Below are 26,579 nucleotides of genomic sequence, written 5' to 3'. Positions count from 1 at the left end.
CTCGTTCTGAGATACTGAAAAATCTGGACATCCTTGGTTCTAATTCACAGGCCCTTCAGTTTTCAAAGCAAATTCTCTCAGCTAAACATCCCTTGTTGAAGAACTCCTCACTTGCCTGGTCTGATACATTGTACCAGTCGTAATCAAAGGAATGGACATTCTTATTGTGAGAAAAGGTTAATATGAACAAGTTGTAACAGGCTCTGGATGCATAAAGCAGGATAACTGTCACCCCAATGGTGGTCACTTGACACACGGATGAGCCCTGGAAAAGAGGAAAATTTGCTTTAGTCCAATCCAACTTCCAGGAAGGATCAACGCCATGCCATCCCCATCAACCGTCATCCCTCAGTCCCTCCTCAGCATCCATCATTGCTTAGCTGTATCTGGCTAGGTAAGCCCTTCACATGCTCCAAAACCCCATCTGAATGCCCTATTGGAAAGAGTCAGACATCTCAAGATATTAGTAACCCTCTAAATGTATATTCAATTTTAAGAATCTAGTCATACAGTCCCAAATCTGCTTGCATTTATTTTTCCTTCCAAGCATCTAAAAAAGAAGGGACATGAAAATTCTAGCACAGGAGACAGCAGCAATATTAGTTTGGAAATACTTCCATGCAGTCCAAACCAGAGACAGAGACCAAAACCTGTATGCTGTGCTGTTTTAGGGCCCCTTGGGTAGGAGTATACAAGTGACGTGGACCTTTGTTTTAATTCTCCCTGAACACTACTGGCCAGCTCAGTGGTAAACAGTCCCAGGGGCCACCAACTCCCCCTCAGTCTCTGTTTGCTTCGGCCACTCTGCCCAGTGAGATGATTAAGCACGCAGCAAGGGGTTGTTTTGTGGACAGAGCTCAGTTGCTGGAGGATTTTTGGAACCAGTAACACATTTGGTGTTTAATAAATACTTGTTGCCTGGACTTGGTACTTGTCAATAGCTATGAAAATTCTCTTGTTAATAAATGATCGGTTTTTCTAACCAATCAGAAAACCACGGGATAAACAGGATATTAGCTAATGTACCTGAACATCTGGAGAGTGCTTTGATATTTTTTTCAGGAAGGAGTTATCAAATAAATCCAAGGTGTTATTAAATTGTTTCAATGGCTGTTAATTATGCTTATTATTTTCCCTGTGGGAGGTCTGAAAAGTGTTTCAGTAGAAAGCTACAATTTAATCCTTCCTCTCCCTGTTTTTAAAATCCCCAACTGCCTCGCATAGAGGAGAGATTATGTTCAAGGGAATTCAGACAAAATCAAGTTTGACATTTCCCTGCAAAGCATGTGAATGAAAAGTTGCCCGAGCATACTAACTGCAGGCCTCGATTCTCCAGGGTAATGTCAGCAAACAAAATGGTGCTTGGTGGCAAAGATTTGGATTTATAAGGAATCTTCCACCCTAGGCCCTCAGGGTTGGCAGCTATTCTTCAATTTGTCATGACTGGGTGCTTTCTGAGCACTGGCAGATTGGCACACAGTGCCACACAAACCCCATCGCCTGGCCCCAGTGTTCAGAATAAAGAGATTAAACAAATGGGTTTTAAGAGCACTTAGCAAATCAGTAGCAGACGAGAGAGTAGGGCCCTGGCCCTCTTCCTCTGATGTTAATACTCCATCCTGCCAGGAGTTACACAACCCTCCTTTGCTCAGTAATCTGCTTTATGAAAGAACTATACCAGCTGTTTAGGCAAATTTAGTCCTGTGGTCTTAAACATGCTTATATTTTTTCTCCCAGGTACCCAAAGTGGCAAGGATTGATAATTTTAGGGTGGAAGACAGTAGCAGAGAATTGATTGGGTTTATAACTTCCTCCCTGACTTTAATTCTGATCTCTTCCCTATGAAAAGAAATCACCATGTGGCTAAAAGATAGGCAGAAGGGTGATTCTGTGGGCACTCGGCCCTAAGGAGCAGAAAGGCCCTAATCACCTAGCAGATCAAGGGGAAAAATGTGGGCTTGGAAGCTAGATCACCCTGAATTCCCCATGACTCACCAAATGACCTCCAAAAAACTCCCAATGCCCCTTTAAAAAATCTAAATATGAGAATACAGGAAGGATGTGTGACTTTAACCACGTAGGAACTACCAGTGGGGGAAATACTCCATCAAGATAGATTAAAATCTGCCTCTGATTTAGCAGATTCCTCCTAGTAAATGACTGGCCTGAGGCACAGAGAAGAGACTTATCTAGGACCATAAGGCTACCTCAGAGTCACAGGCAAGATATGAGCCTGAGTCTGTATGATTCCAAGTCATACTGTCATACACAGTGATAGTATGGAGGCAAAATCAATTCTCTTTCTTCAAGCAGATAAATTATTCTCTTCAGACTCTACCCTGAACATTAGTTAATGTACTTTTAGCTGTCTGGCCACAAGGACATCTCAGGAACACAAGTGGATGGGGTATTGGTGGTCTGAACTTATGCCTCAGTCTTTTGTTTTAAACAACAGCTTTACTAACTTTCACTGAAAGGTTAGGCATGAGAAACATTTTGGTATTTTTTGTTTCCCAGTCAATCTGTTATTTCTGGCATGAGCTTTTTGGAAGGAGTTGAGTACATGTTGGAAATGCTTCCCACCCTACCTTAGATTCCAAGTATATATTGGCTAAGGACATCTTGGAAATCTTGTAGAGGCAGATGGAAAGTGAGATGGCACAGAGAACAAAGAGTGTGTCATTAATGGCGACCCGAACTGAGACGATAACTTTTCTCTCCCAATTTTCTGTTTTCACGAGCACTGCACAGGTTAAATTCACCAACAGGAAAAGAAGACTGATGAAGAGGGAAGCCAAGTAGAGAGGAAGTCTGAAAAAAAAGAATGAGAAAAATTTAAAGCACTGTCTTCTCCATGTTACATAAATGTTCAGCTAAATAATGAAAGTTTTTCTAGCTAACTACTTACAACAGACACAGCAAGATTGGGAAGTAGTTATTTGGTACCTGCTTATTTTATAGCTGTAAGCACCACAGTTTGATGGGCTTAAAAAAAAAAATCTGTTATAGACCCTCCCAGGAGCTGGAAAGATTCCCACTGTTTATTCTCCCTGAAATTTTATACAAGTATGTTATAGAGAATACAGAGTTGCTATGGGGGCTGTTTGGTCACTCAATCTTAATCAGTAAACATTTATCTATGTGCCAGTCACCGTGCCAAGTGCTGACAATATAAATACATACATATATATATATATACACACATGCATGTATGTATACATATGTATATGTATGTGTATGTATATATGTACAGAAAAAATGCAAACCAGCTAGAAAATAGTTCAATAGAATGTAATTAGGAGGGAGGGCACTGACTGTTGTGTACGGGAAATCACAAATAGCTTCGTGTAGAAGCTAGAATTTTAATTGTGTCAGGAAGAGAAGAATTCTATGAGGCTGGGGAAGAGGTTGTACATTCCAGGCATGGGAAACCTCCTAGGTAAAATCACAGTGATAAGAATGGAGCATCATGGGGGCAGCTAGGTGACGCAGTGGATAGAGCACTGGCCCTGGAGTCAGAAGGACCTGAGTTCAAATCCGGTCTCAGACCAGATACTTGACACTTATTAGATGTGTGACCCTGGGCAAGTCACTTAACCCCCAATTGCCTCAAAAAAAAAATTGGAGCACCATGCATGAAGTTAATAGGGAATCCACTGGGTTCATGAAAACAAACATCAGTAACCTACAATACATCCCTGAGAAGGTAATGACTACAATTAAAAGCTGCCCAGAAGGGATCAATTAAATTCCAATAATTTAATTCGACAAGCATTTATTAAGTGACTACTAAGTAAAGAACATTGCACTGGGAAAGAGAAAAGGTTTAGACCCTGTCCTCATGAAGCTCAATACAACAGCAATAACAACTAATATTTATTTATATAGGATGTCCCAAAAGTCTTAGTGCAATTTTAAGCATTGATAGTTTAAACTTAAACTAAGACTTTTGGGACACCCCATGAAGTGCTTTAAGGACTTTAAAATGCTTTACCCATATTATTATCTCATGTGATTCTTACAACAACCCTGGGAAGTAGATGTTGTTATTGTCCCCATTTTATAAATGAGGAAATTGAGGCTGAGAGAGATTAAGGGACTTGCTCAAAGTCAAACAGATAGTAAGTGTCTGAAGGCAGGATTTTAACCTATCCACTATGCCAACTAACTGCTAATCTACTGGCAGGTTATGACAGACACACAAATGAGATTTAATACAATTTCGTATGAGATAATGGTACCATATTATAAAGTGTTATATAAGATCCAAAGGATGAAAGGTCCTTAGTGATAAGAGGAATCAAGGAAGGTAGTACTGATGAGGTGGCATTTGGGATGGGCTTTAAAGGATGGCTAAAATGCCCAAAGGGCAATCAAACTGCGCATACCCTTTGACCTAGCAATACCACTTCCAGATCTGTGTCTGAAAGAGATCATAAAAATGGGAAAAGAACCCATATGTATAAAAATATTTATAGTAGCTCTTTTCATGGTAGCAAAGAATTGGAAATTGAGGGGTTGCCCATCAATTGGGTAATGGTTAAACAAGTTGTGGTATATGAATGTAATGAAATACTACTGTGCTATAATGATGAGCAGGAAGACTTCAGAAAAACCTGGAAAGACTTACATGAACTGACGCAAAGTGAAATGAGCAGAATCAAGAAAATATTGTACACAGTCACAGCAACATTATACAGTGAATAACTATGATTGACTTAGCTCTTCTTAGCAATACAATGATTCAAGACAATTCCAAAAGACTCGTGATGGAAAATGCTATCCACACCCAGAGAAAGAACTATGGAGTCTGAATACAGATCAAAACATACTATTTTTACTTTTTTTCTTTCTTATGGTTTTTCCTTTTTGTTCTTATTCTTCTTTCACAACATGACTAATATGGAAATATGTTTAACATGATTGTACATGTATAACCTACATCAGATTACTGTCTGGGGGATGGGGGGGACGGAGGGAAGGAAAATTTGGAACTCAAAATCTTACAAAAGTGAATGTTGAAAACTGTATTTATATGTAATTGGAAAAAATAAAAAACTATTGAGTACAAAAAAAAAGGATGGGAAAAAGAAATTCGACAGGTATGGAAGGGAAGGAGGATAATAAAAATTCACAATTACACAGTATGTTAGGTTAGTACTTTATATATGTTATCTCATTTGAGTCTTACAAAATCCCTATAAGTGCTATTATTATTATTTCCCTTTGACAAATGAATAAATTGAGGCTTAGAGAGATTAAATAGCTTTCCTTGAGTCTTACAGCTACTCAGTGTTTCAGGTGGGTGGGATTTGAATCCAAATCTTCCTGACTCCAAGTCACTACATCACAAAGCCTTTCCGGGAAAAAAAAAATTCCCAAGTATGGGAAGCATCAAGAACAGAGGCACAGGAATAGAGTAGCATGGGACAATTAAGGAGAAAAATCATCCATTTTGGTTGTAGTGAAGAATGTGTAGAAGGCAGTAATACCAAATACCAAATGATTAAATACATTTGTAAAATGCTTTGCAAACTTTAAAACTCTACATAAATGCTAGCTACTATCAGCATTCTCATCTTCATATGTTATTATTGTATTTTATTATTATGTTTTTGTTGTTATTTGGTCATTTTTCAGTTGTGTCTGACTCTTTGTGACCCCATTTGGGGTTTTCTTGGCAAAGATAATGAAGTAGTTTGCCATTTCCTTCTCCAGCTCATTTTACAGATGAGGAAGCTGAGGCAAACAGGGTTAAATGACTTGTTCAGGGTCACACAGCTAGTAAGTGTCGAAGGCCACATTTGAACTCAGGAAGATGAGTCTTCTCTACTCCATGCCTGGCACTCTATGCACTGTGGTGCCACCTAGCTGCCCTTACTATTACATAAGATTAGAAAATAGAGAGGCACCAGATTGCAGAAAGACTTGAAGACTAAGCTGAAGAGAGTGAACTTTATTCAACAGATAATAGGAGGCATTGAAGATTTTTGAGGAAAGGAGTAAAATGATCAGACCTATGTTTAAGGAAGATCGACAGTAAAGCATGGACTGGAAAGGAAAGCAAATATCATGGGGGAAGGTGGAAGGAGGGAGTATAGTTTGTTAGGTTATTAAAATAGTCCAGTAAGGTCATAATGACAGCCTATACTAGGGGTGTGGCAGTGGAATGGAAAGGTCAGGATAGGTGTAAGAGATATTGAGGAGATAGAATCAATAATAGCTAATACTTATAGAGTTCTTTATGGTTAGCAAAATGCTTTATGTACATTTTCTTGTTAGATCCTCACAACAGCCCTGGGAGGTAAGGTATGATTATTATCCCCACTTTACAGATGAGGAAACTGGGGCTGAGAGGTCACACAGTTGGAAATCTGAGGCAGTGTTTGAACTCAGGCTTTCCTGACTCCAAGTCTGGTGCCAACAACCTAATTGCCAATAGATTCATAGAACTATGGCACTAGAGCTATGGAAGTAGCCCTAGAGGTCCCCTAGTCCAGTCCCTTCATTTCATAACTGATGAAAATGAGACCCAGATTGGTTAAGTCAGTAGTCCAAGGTCATACCACGAATAAGTGGGATTTGAACTGAGGTCCAAGTTCATCAACCATTCCACTGCACCATGTTAACTCCTCCAAACAATTAAAAATAAATATAAAATAAAGTAAGGAAGAGATAATAGTCCAATAAGTCATGCTATATGCCAAGAACTGTGCCAGGTATTGTGGGTACAAAGACAAAACAGAAAACAATTCACTCCCTCAAGCAGTCAAAAACAACACCAAAGAGGGAGACTGAATGAATGTTTTAGCACTGAAAAAGAACATGGAGTCCAAAGGATACAGAGGTTTTGGGGGAAAGGTAATAAGCTGAATTTTGGTCATGTGATTATGGGTTCACAGATTGAGAGCTGGAAAGGAGCTCACAGGGAACTTTGAGTCCAATATACCCACTTTATAAATGAGAAAACATATTAAATGACTTGCTCACAGTCACATAAATAAGTAGCAGAGCCAGGATTTCAGTCAGTCAGTCAATAAACAATTATTGACTGCCTACTACGTGCCAGGCATTGTGCTAACCACCCAGGGTATACAAGAAAGAGGCAAAAGACAGTCCCTGCCTTCAAGGAGTTCACAATCCAATGGGAGATACAACAAGCAAACACAGATGTACAAATGAGCTACATACAGGATGAATAGGAAATGATTAGAGGAGGAAAGGCACTAGAGTTAAGAGGGGTTGGGAAAGGTTTCCTGTTAAAGATGGGATTTTAGCTGGCACTTGAAAGAAGTCAGAAAAGCCAGTAAGGGGAGATGAAGAGGGAGAGTGTTTTTGACATGGGGAGAGTCAGAGAAAATGGCCAGAGCTGAGAAATGGAGTGTCTTGTTCATGGAACAGCAAGGAGGTCAATGTCACTGGATTAAAGAGTACATGATGGGGATTAAGGTGTACGAAGGCTGGAAAAGTATGTGTGTTGGGGGTTAGATTATGAAGAGCTTTGAACACCAAACAGAGCATTTTGTATTTGATCCCAGAGGGATAGGGTGTCACTGGAGTTTATTCTTTCTAGGAGGAATTAGACAACGTTCTCTGAGCACTTTAAAGAAAGTCAGTGGGTAAATTCAGAGCCTAAAATTATCACTGGCCACATCTAATAAAAATCCCCAGGTCAAACAAAAAGGACTCTGTGGTGCCTATTGGCCTTTTACCAGAAGGTAGGGGCTGCCATGTTGGATTCTCTCCTCTAGGGAATTTCTGCAGCTGCTCTGAAGGGTTGGGTTCTATTTTGTTCTTAGATGCCTAGAAAATCAAAGCCTGTGAAAGTTTTTCAAATAGCTCCTGGGAAGCATAGCTTCTTTTGAAGTTTTTCATTTTTCACTTTCAGTTCTTGTAAATAGACAGTAGTAGTTGAGTATAAAGAATGATGCACTTACACTAGCCAGGGTTTAATCTATAAATTTGACTTTCCAGGTAATGACTTCATAGAGCAGTGGGCAAGCTTGAAAGGTAACACATCTATACAGCTGCAACAGGAGTTCCTTATAAAGCTGAGAATGTGAGCCCACTAATAGGCTGATTGAAAACAGTGGCTCTAACAAAATAAAATTTTAACCAATTTTTCTGGGTCTCACTTTTTCCATTTTCAAAGGATAAAGCTAATAGCTAATGCCCATCACTAGATGAGGATTCTAAAGTCTCAGACAGTTCAAGATAAAAGCACTCTATAACAGCATATTTTTCTTTTATGTAATTCAATTTCAATTTGGCAAACATTGATTAAGCACCTACTATGTGCGAGGCCTAGGGGTTACAAAGATGAAATGATCCACACACTGCTTTTATGGGGTGGAGGGGCTTGTTTGTACATCTGTATTTGCTCCCATTAGATTGTGAACTCCTTGAAGGCAGGGACTGTCTTTTGCCTCTTTTTTGAAAATAAGGCATGCAGAAAAAAAATATAATACAAGGCAGGTTGTTATAAGTACAAATGAGGAATCTAGACCTTTTGCCAATTACTTTGATGCTAATCTCTCTGATAGAAGTTCCTTGAGGGCAGGAACTGTTTCTTTTTTGTCTTTGAAACCCTACTGCCTAACTCGCACAGAGTCTGGCACACAATAGATGTTCAACAAATTACTTGTTAATTGATTGATCTCATGTAAATAGGTTAAGTAAGTGCACAACACTCCTAGTGTTGTGTTTTTAGTAAAAAGTGTTTTTAACACAAACATACAGTGGTTTTATAATTTGTCAATTAGAAGCCATAGATTTGATAATCAGTAAAATAAATTTCAGTTGCAAATTCATAGCCACAAATCTATATGGCATGCAACTCTAAAAGTACAGATATTTTATAAGGGTGACTTAGATACAAATATGACCAACTATAATTTCACCAAATAAATATTTTGCACATCTGTCAGCTCTCATATAGGTCAAACACTCTCTTGATGACAAATAAATTAACAAGGAGAGCAAGCTGTTTACTTCTAGATAACAAGTACAAAAAAGGGATTGTATTTTCCTTCTTGTAAACATACTTTTTAAAAAATCATAATTTAATACATTACTTGATTGATGGATGCACAGTCAATTAAAGCATCTTGCTGGTCAACTATACATCCATACTTGAGCAGCAAAATTATCTTGGAGATTCTTTAAAAATTAACATTAATATTACAAATTAATTATTATATCAAATTAACATTTTGATAATATTTAATACTTAATAAATGGCTTCAGATTGAATTCTTAAGGATTTCTATTCCTGAAAAAAATTGTATGCTGTGTCATCAAATGGAGTAGCATGGGCAGAAATCCAAGAGCTGGTCTTCCTCAGTGGCAAAGGATAGAACTGAAGAATCATGCCTGGATATAAAACTATCATAAACTGGAGAGATTGAAAAGAATTAGAGGCTTTTCAGGCACCTGTGACTCAGATCCTAAAGAGATTACTTGATTCACCTAGCCACGGGCTCAAACAGTGCTTTTGTTTGCTAGATACGCATTGCATCAAACCAAGGAAATCTCCTTTCTTGTGAGGAAGCAACCCAAAATTGAGGAACTAAAAGTTAGGAAGTAGGATTGTGGGCTCCATTTAAAAAATAAGGCAAAACTTGGGACTTCAGTTTGAATCCTTCATGTTTTGGTAGAACCTGTGAAAGCTTGTGCTCCGTTGGTATAATTTTTGAGAGCTCAGGGTCACATTTGGATAGTGACAAGCTGAGACACTGGAGTAGGACTTTATTGGAGTAACCTACTCTTAGAGAATGGTTTTAATGCTTCAAAACAAAAATGGCCCCTGAGGTCCTTTCCAACTCTGTATCTCTGGGTGTATCATTCTTCTGTCTTCCTAGTGCTCACATCAGTGGGCACTGAGACCTAATCATTGACCTTGTATTATGGTCCATAGAACTTCCTGATTTGGGAGACCTTGCCTCTCTTGTGGCAGGTTACCTCTGCTCTGGAGTTGCCCCTTAATCCTCTTGAATGTTTTCTGTCCTTTGCTGAAACTGTCTACACCTAGATATTTCCATACTAGAAACTTCCATGCCCCACGCTTATAGTCAGTCATGTATTTATAGAGGCATATATCTAGAGGCAGCTAAGTGGAGCAGTGGAGAGAGCTCTGGGCCTCAAGTCAGAAAGATCTGAGTTCAAATACAGCCTCAGATATTTGCTTAGCTGTGTGACCCTAGGTAAGTCACTTAACTTTTGCCTGCCTCTGTTCCCTCAACTGTAAGATAGGGATGATAATAGCCCTTTCTTTCCAGGGTTGTTGTGAGGATCATATAAGATAATATTTGTAAAGAATTTATTTAGCACAGTACCTGGCACACAGCAGGTACTTAATAAATGCTTTTTTTGGTTCCTTTTTTATATATTGCCTGTACATAGCTTGTCTGTACATAGTTATTTGCATGTTCTCTCCCTCATTAGATTGTGAGCTCCTTGAGGGCAGGGACTCTCTTTTATCTTTCTTTGTATCCCCAGCTCTCAGCACAGACCTACCCTGACTGCTCCCAATAGTCTCCTCTATCTCCTCTTGACTTTTCTTTTTTTTCTTTTTTCTTTTTCAAGGCAATCAGGGTTAAGTGACTTGCCCAGGGTCACACAGCTAGTAAGTGTCAAGTGGCTAAGACCAGATTTGAACTCAGGTCCTCCTGACTCCAGGACTGGTGCTCCATCCACTGCACCACCTACCTGCCTCTGAATCCTTTCCTTCTTACTTTCATTCAATACTTAGTGCAAGTTCTTCCTTCTATTTGAAGGCTTTCCTAATCTTCCTAAGATCCCTGGGCCTCCTCCTCTCAAAATTATCTTGCATTTTTCTTTATATATGCTTAAATATGCATGTCATTTCTCCCAACAGAATATAAATTCTTAGAGGGAGGAGAATATTTCATTTTTTCTTTGTATCCCAGTGCCTGGTTCATAGTAGATATTTAATAAGTTCCCATTGATTGAATGGTTGATTGCCTAGTCAAAATCACAATTTTCTCTTTCCCCATCAACCCACAAAATAATTTGCCCTTTGTTTATGTTTAATACAAATAAAGTATTTATGTTTGTTCAACATCTGTACGGCTCCCTGTATTGCTGTTATGTTCCTTGGACCCAGACTGTGCCATGCTCTCTCTGGTTGCTGCTATGCGTTGTCAGTACTTGGATCCTATTATTTTCACTCCCTCCATCCAGCCCTAGCATCCCAACTTTAATGCATGTAATTCAACAAACATGAATTAAGCTCCTACTGTGTACAAGATCACATATTAGGAATAATAGCTAAAATAAAACAACAACATCAACAATAATAATTAGCATTTTTAGAGTTCTTCGAGGTTTTCAAAATGATTCACAGATATCATCTCATTTGACTTTCACAACAACCCTATGAAGTAGGTGTTATTATTATCTGTATTTTAAGTGACTTGCCATGGTCATATAGTTAGTAAGGGAAGGTAATTGTACACAAAGTACAATCAATGAGTCAGGGAGAGAGACATTAGGGAGATGATCGGATCTCAGATTTAGGGATAAAGGGACCTTCAAGATCATTGAGTTCAATTCCCTCATTTTACAGTTGGGGAAACTGAGGCTCAGACCTATTAAGTGACTTGCTGAAAGGCCAAGAGTTAGTAAATGGTAGAATCAGGTCCTCTGACTCTTAACTCAGCATTACTGCTCAGAGAAAGTTTCATGGAGGAGATGCCAATTCAACTCAGCCTTCCAGGATGGGAAGGATTTTAGCAAGCAGAGAAGGCAGGTATGAGTGCACATAGGAATAAAACCTTTCCTGATCCCCCCAACTGTGCCCTCCTTCCCAAACTACCTTATATCTAACTACTTTGTATTTATCCTCTTTATAGTTATTCTGCATCTATTCATACATGTACTTTCCTCTAATTATCCTCAGTTAGAATGTAAGCTTCTTGCAAGTAGAAATGGCTTTACTCATTGCATTTGGTTCCCCAGTGCCTAATATGTGATCAAAGGTATAATGACAAGATCAGTCAATTATTCCACAATAATTTATTAAGTGCCTCTTATGCAGCAGACACTGATGGTGGATGAATAATCTAACATAACTGAAACATATACACTGAAGTCCATGCCAGTAGTAGGATCAGGAACACAGTGCTTTTGGAGACGTGTTGAAAGTCCATGTCCTGAAAGCACTATTTACTAATGAGTTTTAGTGACACAGTACACTTTAGTAAAGAATGCAAGCTGGAAACATCCAGAAGCCATGGGTCGAGCTTATGAATCAACCTCATTGTCTCCATACAAAAAGCTAGCTCACTGCCTGCACAAATGCTTTTATGTAGCCCATTGTAACCCAAACTGGCCTTTGGAAATAGAATAATCTGGGCTTTTTATCCTTTAAGGATAAGTCTCATCATGAATGCTATTTAAAAATCAATTAAATGAGCATGAGCTACGAGCTAGCTACAGCATGTCTGGTTTGCAATTAACACTACTTTCCATGGCTTTCCAACACTTCCAGTCATCCTGCCTGCAATGCAAATAAGTTATACTATGGGATAGGGGTAAGACTGGGAGAAACTGCTATTTAGCCCTAAAATCTGGCTAATTTAGGATTTTCCTCAAAGCAAAAGACAAAAAGTACACTTAAAAAAGGGCATGACATTCATAAGTGAAGTCAGTGCTATGTTCAGTTAGAGGTTAGTGAAAATAATAATATATTTTTTTCCCATTCAAGTTCACAGACCCTTGAAGGTCAACAGTCGCCAGACTGAGAATTGCTCTAAAGGAGTTATTAACTCCAGCTGTGTTCCTCCTTAGCCTAACCCTACCTTGCTCTCTCCTCTGGCAACAAACAGCCTTGTTGTCCTTCCCCAAGGGTTCCTCCCTACCCAGTCATCCACTATGGCACTCTAGGTGCCAGAATTCCTATTATATCTCTGACTGTAGAATTGGACCCAGGAGAGCCTGGAAGCCATTAGGAAGCTACAGTTATAATCCAAGTCAGAAATAATGAGAGCCTGGACTAGGAGCAGAAAGGAGAAGGCTGAAGAGTTAAAACACTCAGGATCTGGCAACTTATTGGATATGAGAAGGTGAAGAAGCAGGAGGAATCAAAGATGGCGTTCGTTTCCAGACTATACGATTGGGACAAGCCTTTAACGGAGAAGGGAAGCGAGGAGGGAAAGGAGATTAAGTTTGGTTTTGGACATGCCGGGTTGAATGTGCTGACAGGACATCCAGGGAGAGAGGTTAACAAGGCAGTTGAAAATAGGTCTAGAAAATAGGCAGAAGAAACTAAAACAAAGTTTGAAGAGGAAACAAACAAGGGTAATTTTGTTATTTCTATGGTAACTTTAACATAAACTTTTTAAAAAGTGTATGTAACAGGTTTACTCATTCTCATTTTCTTTGGATTCTTTTCTTATATAATCCGCCTTTTCATTCTCTGCAAGCTGAAGTGCTCACGTTTATTTATGATTGTTAAGATCATAATAAAAAAAAAGAAAATTTTAAAAATTCAAGTTTGGAACCCTGAGAAATGTCAGACTGGAGATCCAGTTCTCCAAGTTATCACTGCAGAGGAGAAAACAAACTGTGGGAGAGGATGAGATCCTCAAGAAAGAGAGTGCAGGGGCAGCTGGGTGGCACAGTGGATAGAGCACCAGTCCTGGAGTCAGGAGGACCTGAATTCAAATCCGGCCTTAGACACGTAACATTCACTAGCTGTGTGACTCTGCGTAAGTCACTTAACCCCAATTGCCTCACCAAAAAAAAAGAAAAGAAAAGAAAAAAGGAAAAGAGTGCAGAGGGAGAACAAAAAAAGGCAAAGGCAACAGTCTCAGGCGATGCTCATCCTCAGGTGGGAGAAGGAGCAAGATAAGCTAGTGAAGACACAGAAGGAGCACTCAGAGAGGTAAAAGGAAAATCGGGGCAGTACAGTGACTCAGAAGCTGAGGGGGGACAAAGCATAAGACGAGGCAAAGGACCAGCAGCATCAGACGCTTCGCGGAGTCAAGCAGGGTGAAGACTGAAAAGGGCCACAAGATGGAGACCTTTCAGAGATGGACTTGAGTGAAGTGATGGAAACGAGATCTGCACTGTGGTGGGTAGAGAGTGGCAGCCAGCACAGACAATTCTGGCTATTATAATTTAAGATGTCAACAGGGTAAAAGTTTTTAAAGAGTTTTATAACTCCATCCCGTCCCTTTTTCTTTTTTATCTTTTAAAAATATTTTTTATTCATTTTTAACTTAAATACAAAATAAGAAAAGAAAAAAAAAGAACATTTCCATGTACATAGCAGAACATGAGAGGAGTTAATATAAAACAAATTTCCACTTCATGAAAACCTATATAATAAATCCTACATGTTGTTTTCAAAGCAACCTAGCTTTTCTGTGCTTCCTGCTAGGCTTTGTTCTCCGCTGTGCACTTTTTATTTTTTTTCCTCCCTTACCTTTTTCTTCCTCCACCTCACTCCCCACCCCAAGTCCCAACACACAGGAGACTAGAGTATGTTTATAGGAAGAGGGGGCAGAACCAACAGAGAGAAAAAGATTGAAGATGTAGAGAAAAGGGGGAATAATTGGGGTAAAAGCATAGAGATGGCCAGGAGACAGGTAGAAATTGGAGAGGTTATCTCTTCCACTGAGACAAGAAGATAGGAAATCTGGCCAAGACAAAGATACTTCAATGGACAAAGGAGGGAAGAAGTTTAGACTGAATGACCTGTATCTTTTTTAAGTAGAAGTAGAAGTTAAGCAGAAGACAGGTTATTGCCTATGAGTGAAGGGGAAGGAAGTGGAGGTGGGCACTTGAGAAAGGTCAAAAAAGTCTGAACCAGTTGCTATGGGAAGATGTGATGGAGAGTTGATAATAGGAGCAGAAAAGAATTGGTTTACAGTAGTGGCATCTAGATGAGGGAAGATATTATTAAGTTCTCAGGCACCCAACACTATGATCTCCTGAATTTTTCTAGCAGTGTTTGCCGACTTGGGAGTTGAAGCAGAAAAGGCAGATAACTGGTTTTCCAGGGCGGGGGCTTATTTAGTAAGATAGGAACAATAAAAATCATAGGGTTGTGAGAGATTGAAGGATGGGAATTGAGTAGTGTTGAAATGGGTTTAGCCATAGTTGAGAGACAAAATGAAGTCAGAGCAAGAGTGATAGCCCAGGAATAAAAGAGGAGCTGTAAAATATCTCTGGGAATAGAATCACAATTTCCTATTTCAAAGAGCTGTCAATCAAGCATAGGGGAAAGAGGCTGGGACATGGACTCTGTAGACCAGGGCCTGAATTCTAACTTTGCTACCTTGCCAACTGTGTGCTTTGGGGCAAGTCAGGTCTGAGCCTCAATTTCCTTAACTGTGAAATGAGAACAATAATACATAAGCTACCTACTTAGAAGGACAATGGTAATAAAAGTGTTTCCAAAAACCCATATATATGTATATGTGCATATATAATATATAGTATATATTATATACCAATGCTATACATGAGATATACATATAATATATAAGTATACCTTGTGTGTGTGTATATACACATACACATACATATGCATGCATACACACACACACACACATGCACACACACACACACACACACATATCTGGGAATATCTCTTTCACAACCTGCTTCTTGGTTTTAAAATGCTAAGCTATAACATTCCTAGGTATAGGTTGTAAAGTTAAACATATCTATTTAATAATCCCATAAAATGACTAGGGATTAGGGTTTCCAGACATAGACTGTCTACAACAGGTAAGATATTAGCTCCTATTTCAATATAATAAGATAAAAATGGGGAGAAACTGAAGGCCTTTATTTGTATTTTAAAGAATCCTCTTCACAAGAACAGGATTGGGGCTGTGTGGCTAGATAAGTGAAAACGATTCTGACCGCAATCTGAATGAGCCAACACTGTGTGACATGGCGACCAAGGGGACAAATGCGATCTGCATTAACAGAGGTATATTGTCTAGAACGAGCTAGTTGGTAATGCCATTGTATGCTGACTGGTCAGACCACAACTGGAATGCTATGTTTGGTCTGAAGCACCACAGTTTAGGAAGGAGCAGCTGGAGCATATCCAGAAGAATTGCAACCAGAACAAGGAAGGGCTTCAAGGCTAGGCCTTACAAAGATCAACTAAAGCAACTGGAAATGTTTAGGAGAAGAATATACTGCCTTGGGGGAGAGGGGAGTTGATAGACGGGATAATTACACTAGTTACTTGGAAGACCATCTAGCATTAATGAGTTAATTGTGGAGGGCCAGATTTCAGGCTTTGTGCTAGGGGAAGATTCCTAACAGAGCTGTTCAAAAGCAGAAGGGACTGCCTTAGCGGGGAGCTAATTCTACCTCAGTGCAGGCCTTGAAGCAGAAGCCATGTGACTGAACACTTGTCTGGGGATAAGGTAGGTTGCTGTTCACGCAGCTTGGACTCTGCAGCTTCTGAGGTCCCTTCCAGCTCTGGGATTCTGAGATTCCTCTGCACTTGTGACCACAATCCAATGTCCATACTCTGTGGACAGTTCTTAGGCCACTTATATAAGACATCCATCCCTTACCTCTTTCTTTCAGGCACACACACACATTCCCCCTCACTGATACCATCATTTTGCAAAAGTAGAAAACTATGGGCACAGAACATTACATTAATTGGCAAACTTGGTTGACGTGCTGGTTCGTCTTGGTGAAGTGTTTTTATTCATTTTCTTTTTTTATTCTTTGCTTTGGGTGCTGCCTGGGAAGCAGAGGAGGAAGGAATATATTTAGAAATGAAGTTGATATAAAAACAAAAGAGAGTGATAGAAAAATTAAAATAAAGATTTGTAATTGAAAGGTGTGAGAAGCAACGTGGAATAGTGAATGGATAGATAGAGAGCTGTCCTGAAAGTCAGGAAGATGTAGGTTCAAATCCTGCCTCTGATGCATATTGGTTATGTGACCCTGGGCAAGTCACTTAACCTTGTGTTCTAGGAAACTCTCTAAGGTAATGAATTTCAAAAAAATGGAAGTTTCCTCCCCTGGATGATCCCCATACCAACAGGTCCGGTCCCTACTCCTATGGCTAAAGGGTATTTAATTTGAGAGAAAAGGGAGCCTCCCATCTTCACTGTAACACAGAACAAGCACACTCCAGACAATCTTTAACAGCAGTAACTGCCCTTCCTTCTTTGTTTGTGTTGAGTCACTTGGATCCAGAGTCAACACATCCCCTTGGGTTTGATCAATACTGGCCCAATCTGGGAACTAACCTACCTGAAGGAACTCAGTGTGGATATGCTAGCATACCTTCAAGTGAAGCCATAAAGAGTAAGAAGACATTTATGATTCCTTTATTCAGTTTCAAAACTATCTTTGGGGTATTCCTTTTGTTTATAACCAAATGAAATATATTTGCATGGGAGTATTTTGGTTGTGTTTTGTTCTGAATGCCAGTAACCCTGATTCTTAGGGAGAAAAACAAAATAAAACAAAACCAAACCTGATTTTAGTTCTAAGAATGGGAACATGTAAGCTCATCTCTTCAACAATTTTACTGAGAGAGATGGGGCAGGATATCACAACTCACCACAGATAGATAAATGACCCTTTTTTTCTTTTGGAAAGAAAGAAAATTCGAGTTTTAAATTACTTATGGAAAAAGAGATCAAAAGCATCTCTTTCAAAGTCACACTTTGTGGCTGAAGTGTGAAGGATGAATCCTAAACAGGCAAGCTACATTTCTCTCTGAATAACATGACTTTCCTAAAGAAAAAGAAAAAGCAGAACCTGGCCCAAAGAATTTTTGATTTTACTGAAAAGGAGACATTTGAAAAATTGTCAAAAACACCTGAAACAAAGCTCTGTTAGGCAATTCTATCCATCGCCTGTGAGCATGAATTTTGTTTTTTTTCCAAACTGAAGAGATTAGAAAGAAAAGATTTAAAGGAGAAAAGCCTAATTAAATTAGCACAGACTCCAACATTCTGAACAGATGCACTTAATAATAATAATAATTTAAAAAAAGAGGAATTAAGTGAAAAATGAGGATATGCTGGCTGGCCTGTACATAAATTACCTTTTCAGGAACACTGAAATTGCTATAGGGCCAGCTTGGAGAGCTTCAAACATTCCAGACTAATGCATTTGTTCCATTTAAATTGAATGTTGATTGAATTGGATAAGCTACTGTATTTATTTCAAGGGTAACATATCAAAGCATGGCCAGGAGTGAATCATGACAAAACATCCATCCTGGTGCCTAGTTTAAATGAAATGGTAGGGGAGCTGAATGGATGAGATTAAGGATATGAATGAACATGAATAAATCCTCAGATGTCCTCATACTTGGCTTCCATGTTACTGGATCATAACAATCCTAGCTTCCCCCACCCCAACTCCACCCCAGTCTCCTGGCTTCTAGAAACTTCCCACCTTGTCTGGGTCAATCCTCCCCATTCTAACATCCACCTCCATTTTGCTTTTCCACAAATAAGACAAGTTGATTGATCTCCCTGCAACTGGGATTTTAGTTAATCTAGCACAGCTAATTATCCCTTGAAGTTAAAGGAAAACCTTTACTCCTGTGCTTATGATCAAAGCAGGAGTGAGTCTTCTCAGTTGACAGAATCTTCCTATGACTGGCTTGTTGTTGCATAGTCCACTACTACAGGGGAACCAACTACCCCAGCTATAATCCAACTCATGCCAGATAGCAAATCTTTTCCATGAATCAGCCAAGCTATCAGCAATACCTTCCTTTCATTTCCCTCTCCACTACCATTCGTTCTTTGCTTGAATCTCTGTTTTCTCTACTCTGATTCCCTAGAAGACGTATCCTCCTGATGAGGCGGCAGGGACTACCTAAATTAGTGTGGGTACACGAAAAGGAAGGTAGGCAGCTGGGTGGCACAGTGGATACAGTGTTGGGCCTGGAGTCAGGAAGACTCATCTTCCAGAGCTCCAATCTGGCCTCAGACACTTGCTAGCTGTGTGGCCCTGGGCAAGTCACTTAACCTCTCCAGCCTCAGTTTCAGTGCCCTCATTTATAAAATGGGGTGAATAATACCACCTACTTCACAAGATTGTTGTAAGGATCAAATGAGATAATCTACATAAAGTATTTTGAAGGGCTTGAAGCATTACATAAATATTATGTAATTTATATTAAATAAATTATTTAATTAATAAAATAAATAAAAAAATTATTATTTATTATTGTTGTATCATTTCAGTTGTGTCTGACTCTTCATGACCCCGTTTGGGGTTTTCTTGGCAAAGATACTGGAGTGGTTTGCCATTTCCTTCTCCAACTCATTTTACAAATGAGAAACTGAAGCAAATAGAGTTAAGTGACTTACCTAGGGTCACATAGCCAATATCTGAGGCCAAATTTGAACTCAGGTCCTCCTGAATCCAGGGCCCCACTCTACCCAGTGCACCACCTACTTGCCCCATTATTTATTATTGTATAACAATGTATGAGGCAGAGTGATATAGTACATAGAGAGCCAGTCTTAGAGTCAGGACAACCTTTCATATATACTAACTCTATGACCCTAGGCAAGACACTTAACCTCTCAGTGCCCCAAGCAACTCTGTAAGGCTAGACATTGCAGAGGTCAGGTCGGTACCTGCACAGATAGAAGGAGTTACCTCATCTGGAAGTTTCCAATGACAATGAAATCAAAGGTCTAGTCCCTATTCCAGAGCCTATTATGTTATGTTAGGTTATGACTTCTTAACAGCCAAACCTAATGGCCTTTTCTGAACCTTCCTCCTTCTTGTCCTCTGTGTAGTCTTTGACCTTTTCAATCATACTTTTCTCCGGGACACTCTCCTCTCTCTAGGTTTTCTTGACACTGCTCTCATCTGGTTCTCCTCCTACTGTATGACTGTTCCTTCTCTGCCTCTTACTAGATCTTCATCCTGGTCGTACCCACTAATCATGAATGTACCCCAAGGCTCTATCCTAGGTCCTAACGTCTTTTCCCTCTATATTATCTTACCTGGCAATCTCATTAGTTCCCATGAATTCAATGATTTTTCTGTTGATGATTCCCATTCTATATATTTAGCCTTGATATCTCCTGAGCCTCAGTCCTACCACACCAACTGGCCTACTCGCTCCTCTTTTAACCTGACACTCGTCTCCCACCTCCACGCTTTTGCATGCCTGGAATGCCGTCCATCCTCACCTTTGTTTCTTCCTTCAGAGATTTTCTTCAAGATCCAGATCAAGTCCTACCTACTGTCTTTCCTTCCTTCTCTAGTGCCTTCTCTCTTAGATTACCTTCCATTTTCACTGAACATATCTTGTATGTACACAGTTATCTGTATGTTGTATCCTTCATTAGAACATGAGCTCCTTGGGGGCAGGAGAAAGTTTTTCGTTTGTTTGCTTTTACCTTTCTTTTTCTCCCTAGCACTTAGCACAATGCTTGACACGTATTGTAAGTACTTAATAATGCTTGTTGACTGATTGAACTGAACACAGTAGCTGCTTAATAACTTCTTATATTATACTTTAAATAGTACCAAAGGAAATTAATGAAATGATTAACTCTCTTTGTATGTACAAGGGTTAGCTTGGCTCAAATGCATCCTTCTACATAACATCTTTTGTAATTCCCACTTCCTACCTCAACTACCAGTGCGTCCCCCCAAACTACTTGTATTTTATTTTGCTCATACTTAAATGTGTACATGTATTCTCCTATGATAGAATGTGGACTCCTTGAGGGCAGAGATTGTTTTATTTTTGTCTCTGCATGCACAGCACATAGCATAGTTTCTGGCATACAGTGGGTGCATAATAAATGCTTGTTAGTTGATTGAAGAGTGACTAAAATGTCTCCTTAATTCACTTTATCGTTAGCACAGTACCATGCACAACACAGATGTTTAACAAGTCTCTGACAAATCAATGAATGAATGCCCAATAGGCTGATAGGTAGTCAGCTAAAATGAAGCAAAGGGTAAAATAATAATTAATCACAATAGCTCATATTCATAAAGCCATTTTAAGGTTTGCAAAGCACTCTACACACACTATCTCATTTTTAAAATTATGTTTCCCTCATTTTTTTGTTTGTTGTGAGGATCTTAGGAAAGCATAGCTTCAAGAACTAGAGCAAAGCTGTGGAATTCTGAGAAACAAAGGAAAGACCAGTTTAACAGAGTGTAATGAGAGGCTAGGCTGCTCTTCCTGAACATGGGTACCAGATACACCAAGAGTTAAAGAGGAAAAGAAAAGAGCACGTGGACAGAATCTATTCCTGCACATGGTGTCTTCGGTGGGCAGGTTCTGCAACTCTTTCCAAAAGCATCTCCCAGACAGGCTTGTGGATAATGCTTAACAATGCCTGCCTACTTTTGCTCATGATTCTCCTGCTCATCGGGCTATGAAAAGACCTGGGCTCTCTATTTCTCTAGTTCTTTATACCCCTATGAGTATTTACTTGTTGCAAAAATCCAAGTAAGTAATAAGTAAATGAGCAGACTTTTACTGGAAGATGGGCACACTGATAATTTTGGTCAAACATTGATGTGGTGGGGATTGTTTCCTGGTAGCTAATATTAGTGTATGATTGATAAGTGTTAACCAGAAATGCAGACATGAGAGTTAATGTGTGACTGCTTTCTCCATATTCTTTAACCCAGGGATCTCATGGCTGTACCCATACCCCTAAATTAAGATCAAACACAGGAAGAAAGGCTCCCCTCACCTCCCACCCCCATCAAAGTATTTATAGCACAATTTTTTTGTCTGAGCAAAGACTAGAAACAAAGCAGATGTCTATCAATTGGGGGATGGAAACATTGTGGTATATGGTAATAACAAGAAAAGTTAGCATTCATAAAGTGTTTTAAGGTTTGCAAAACGTCTTAAAAATGTTGTCTCATTTTATCCTCATAATGACCTAGTAATAAGAATAGGTGTTATTATTATTCCCATTTTACAGGTGAGGAAATTGAGGCAGATAGTGGTTATGTGATTTGCCCAGGGTCACACAGTTAGTAAGCTTCTAAGGCCAGGTTTGAACTCAAGTTCAAACTTCAGGTCAGGAGCTTTATACATTGTGCCACATAGATGAACATTACTATGCCATAAGATCAATCACAAGAACTAATAACGAATATGATAATGACAGAGCAACAGAGGAAGACTTATTTGAATTGATACAAATAGAGTAAGCAGAATCAGGAAAACTATAGACATAATAACGTAAATCTAGTCTCAGATACTTTGTATTTGCATGACCTTGAGCCAGTCACTTATCACTCTCAGCCTCATTTTCTTCATCTGTAAAAGGAGGGCATGAATTGCGCTTACTTCATAGGATTATTGTGAGGGTCAAACAAGATAATATATGTAAAGCACTTTGAAAACCCTCAAGTAATATATAAATGCTATATAATATATATATATACTACATAAATAATACTATAAAAATATACAAATATATATGTATTAGTAGTAGTAGTCATTTTTCTGAACTTTTTTTCTTCCTTTTTTGTTCCTTGTGATACCAATAGCCTCACTAGGAAAGGGAGTGAGAGGGACATATTTGGAATTAAAAATAATAAAAAATTAAAGACGTCAACAATTTTTTTAATGTTTATTGAAAGAAAAAAAATGCCTGATTTTACTTTGTGCTATTGAGAAGCTTCAGAAAAGTACTTACCGGTATTTAAGTAATTCTGGAGAGTATTTTGATTTGGCTTTGAAAATCACCTGTAACGACAGAGAAAAATGACATCATTGAGTGTGCAGGAGGCCCACAGCAGCAGAAACTATGGCATCAATTGAAATTTCCTGTACATTTTTTTTTTTAACATGGATCTTGAGGCACTGAGAAACCCATGGCTTGTATAGCCAAAAAGACAATGTCTCAAATTTTGTGAGGTGACTCTTGAGTATTTCAGGCTAAACATTTTATACAGGGTGAAAACTGTAAAAGCAATATTTCGAGTAAACTATAGGTTGCCAACTTCTCTTTCATTTTAGGATTCCAAATTTATTGTGTGCTTTCTGTAGAGGCAAATTCTACCACTGACCTGAACTCAAAATTCTCACTGACCTAAGTGGGTGCAACAGCGGTCACCAAACCAATGTGGGAATTTCAGGCTGTTGTTATTTCAGTGTGATTTAACTGTCAGCCCATTCTTCATCCCTCATAGCACATTTTGAAATAACAAAAACCTTCCTGACTTCAGTGCCCTTAAAGCAGATTATTTTCTTTGGGAGAAATGTAAGCTCTGCCTGGTTCTTAAGCTAAGATTGCATTTGCATATGGCAAATCTATAAAAATAATAGTAATAATAATTGTTGTATCAATTAAATTAATTTTTATTAATTAATGTGTTGCTTTAACATTTGCAAAACACTTTACATATATTATCTCATTTGATCTTCACAACAACTCTGTTCAGTAGGAGCTATTATTATTCCTATATTACAGAGAAGGAGACTGAGGCTAAGAGAGATTAAAAGAATTGCTCAGGGTCACACAGCTAGTAAGGGTCACCTTCCCAATCACCCAGGTGTGAAACTTGGAATCAAGTCCTCAATATATCACTAGGTCTGAAACTTGGAATCATCATTAACTCTTCCCCGTCATGAATCACAAAACTAAAAGGGTCCTCAGGAGCCATCTAGGCCAACTTATACCTGAGCAAGAATTCTTCTAAGCCACAAAGCCAATCAAATGCTAAGTAATGTCATTTCTACCTCTATAGTCTCTCCCTTATAAGCTCCCCCCTCTCCACTCTCAATGTACCCACTTTAATCCTCATCTCTTCTCAACCAGACTATGGCAATAAGCTCTTAATTGGTCTTCTTGCCTCCAATATATTTTCCGTAATCCTGCCTGAGCAACCCTCATAATGATCTGCTATTTCACTCTAGTCAAAAACCTTCAGCAACTCCCCATTTACTGCTGAATAAAGTACCAACTCCTGACCCCAGTATTCATAGCTCTCCTCAATTAACTTCCAGCTTGCCTCTCTATTCCCCTTCATATTCTTTGTGTTCCAACCCATCTTGTACCCCCATTCCTTCTCATCCTGCTCTCTCCTGTCTCTGTGGATCACAGAGATTTCCAAGATTGGAATGGACTCCTAGCCACCATCTGTTTATATCTCTCCCTTCCTTCTAAGCCCAACTCAAATACCTACTTTATGAGGTCTTTCCTGAAACCCCTTTCAACTTCTCTAGTCTAAAATTTCCCAAAAGCACCTTGCCTTGGATACTTTTATACTTATTACATGTACAGAATCACAGGACTGACTTTAAATTCATTGTGAGGGGGGATGATTTCATATTTATCTTTGTATTCCCATCACTTAGCATAGTACTTAGGACCAAAGTGATGGGGTTGGGATCTGGGTCCCAGAAAGGAAAAACCCTGGACTTTCCCACAAGGCCAAATTTCTGGCGTTCCCCGGAGGCTATAATCCCAACAATTGGTCTTTCATTGTGGACCTCCCTATGGCCCCAGGTCATTTCTCCATTCTCCCTTGCCCAGGTGGTCCAGGTCCCTGGAATTCTATTACCTCATAGACTACTTGGCCACTCCTAGATCCCTCCCATAGTCTTTCTGTATATAAAGTCCATCTTGTCTCCATTAAGATGCTTAGATTCTTATAATCTAGCCACTGCTTATTCAAGTTCAGACTCCTTAAGAGTCTACTCAATATGACGGATGTTCTAATAAACCTTGTCTTTGGCTGAAAGAAGGCTTAGGTCAAATTCTTTCGGGCAGGATCCCTGTGTTGTGATTTTGGGGTCCCAGTACCCCTGAGCCCTTAAACTGCATTAGGACCATAGATTTAGATCCAAAAGAAAGCTTAAAGGCTATTTAATCCAATCCAAATGAGAATTTTATAGATGTCAGGAAACTGATGTCCTGAAAGTTTAAGTGTCTTGCTCAATATCACACAGATAGCAAGTAGGAGAGCCAATTGATTAATCAATCAACCAACCAACAAGTACTTAGTACATTCCTACTATGTGCCAGGCACTGTGCTAGGTTCTGGTGATAAAATGTAAAAAATGAAATAGTCCCTGTCTTTAAAGAGCTCTTATTCTATCAGGATAGACAACACATACACATACAAGTATATTCAAAAGAAATACAAGGTGATTTTTTTTTATGGAGGCAATAGCAGCTGTGGACATTTTTTATATTTTCTAATTTTTTCTAAATGCATTGTCAGTTCGCTGACCCTTCTCTATTTTGTTAGTATGTGTTTTTAGAGATAAGCCTGAGGTCCAGAGAGTCTTATATCTAGAAAGAATGAATATCAGACCCAAAGTTCTGAAGTGTTTTGCAATCACTAATACCCTTAGGATGTTAGATCATTATCAGATATTATTCAGGGTTAATTTACAGCTGATAATGACAGATAAAAGATCTAAAGAGATTTGGAGTTCTAGCTACTTAACACTCCTTCTCCCCCAATGAATCCTTAGAAGAAAGAGAAAAAAAAACCCTAAACCTATTAACAAACAGCAAAATTGACTTTCAGTGGTGTTAATAATGAGCCCTGCAAGTATTTTGCAGAAAAGTAAAGTACACATGAATACTGGACTAATTAATTGGCCCCTGAATCAGAGTTAGCTATAAGTGCACACCCACATGTATTAGGTTTTCTGGTGCAGTAAAAGTCATATTCCACAGGCTGAGAGTTTCAAAGCCAGAAGGCACTTAAGATCCCATTTAATCCAAACCCCTCATTTTACAGATAAGGAACACTAAGGCCTGGAGTGAAATGACTTGCCCAAAGTCACTAAGCCTGAGAGTAAGAGAAGCCCCTCCCCCAACCCCTGTTCCCATTCCTTCCCCTCTTCTTGTCACCAAGTCTACCACACAAGCTTTGAAGAAACCCACATGTGAGACCCAAGCTCCCACTGACCACAAGATATATGTGAGCTTTATACTGGGCTGAAAGTACAAAAGGGCTTTGTCTGCTGGGGATGGGCCATATATCAGAGTTCAGTAACAGGGAAGGGTCATTGCCATACGACCATCAGCTTGTTAAGGAAGGCTTCACTGAGAATGTGGAATTTCAAGAACTCTTCAGACGAGGGAAGAATGGGCACTGAGGGCATAAGGAGGGGGAGAAAATCCTAGACAAAGGGAAATTCCAGGCATGATGGAAGATGAGTATTTTTATCATGACATTCTTAATGGGGGAAACTAGGGTACAGTCATTCCTTGTACAGTGTCATACACCAGTTCAGGGGAGCATCCAGGACAGGGTCCTAGACAGAGTAGGGGCTCCACAAATGTCTGCTGAATGAAAAAAAAATAGATTTGCAGGAGGGAACCAGAACAAGAAGGAAATGCCTTTGAGTTGTCTTCCCCTGGGTCATTTGGCAAATACTAGGGTGTTGTTTTTTTTTATTTTTAGGAATAAAAAATAGTGCCCTGAAATATCTTTTTTTAACCCAGATATTCATGACCTTTCATCACCATCAGAGCTTTACCTCCAGTAGGCATTAGGGATCATAGGATCATAGATTTATATCTGGAAGGGACCTTAGAAGTTATGAAATCCAACTTTATTTAGCTGCTGAGGAAATGAAG

General features: G+C 39.1%; 1 protein-coding gene across 2 annotated transcripts in view; it reads right to left on the bottom strand.

Moving 5' to 3' along the window:
- Positions 1-26,579, bottom strand: part of LOC114049877 (integral membrane protein GPR137B) — a 97,757-nt gene that overhangs the window by 19,216 nt on the left and 51,962 nt on the right. For both annotated transcript variants that reach the window (XM_027871319.1, XM_027871320.1), the window contains exons 2-4: positions 22,674-22,723; positions 2,589-2,811; positions 116-265 (exon numbers count right to left, since the gene is read on the bottom strand). In XM_027871319.1, coding sequence (XP_027727120.1) covers positions 116-265; positions 2,589-2,811; positions 22,674-22,723 — 423 coding nt within the window. The remainder of the gene's footprint in view (positions 1-115; positions 266-2,588; positions 2,812-22,673; positions 22,724-26,579) is intronic.

This window comes from Vombatus ursinus, unplaced genomic scaffold (assembly GCF_900497805.2).
Source record: "Vombatus ursinus unplaced genomic scaffold, bare-nosed wombat genome assembly UNPS02014798.1, whole genome shotgun sequence".
NCBI lineage: Eukaryota > Metazoa > Chordata > Mammalia > Diprotodontia > Vombatidae > Vombatus > Vombatus ursinus.
Note: the sequence above shows the minus strand (reverse complement) of the source record. Positions and strands in the feature narration are given on the sequence as shown.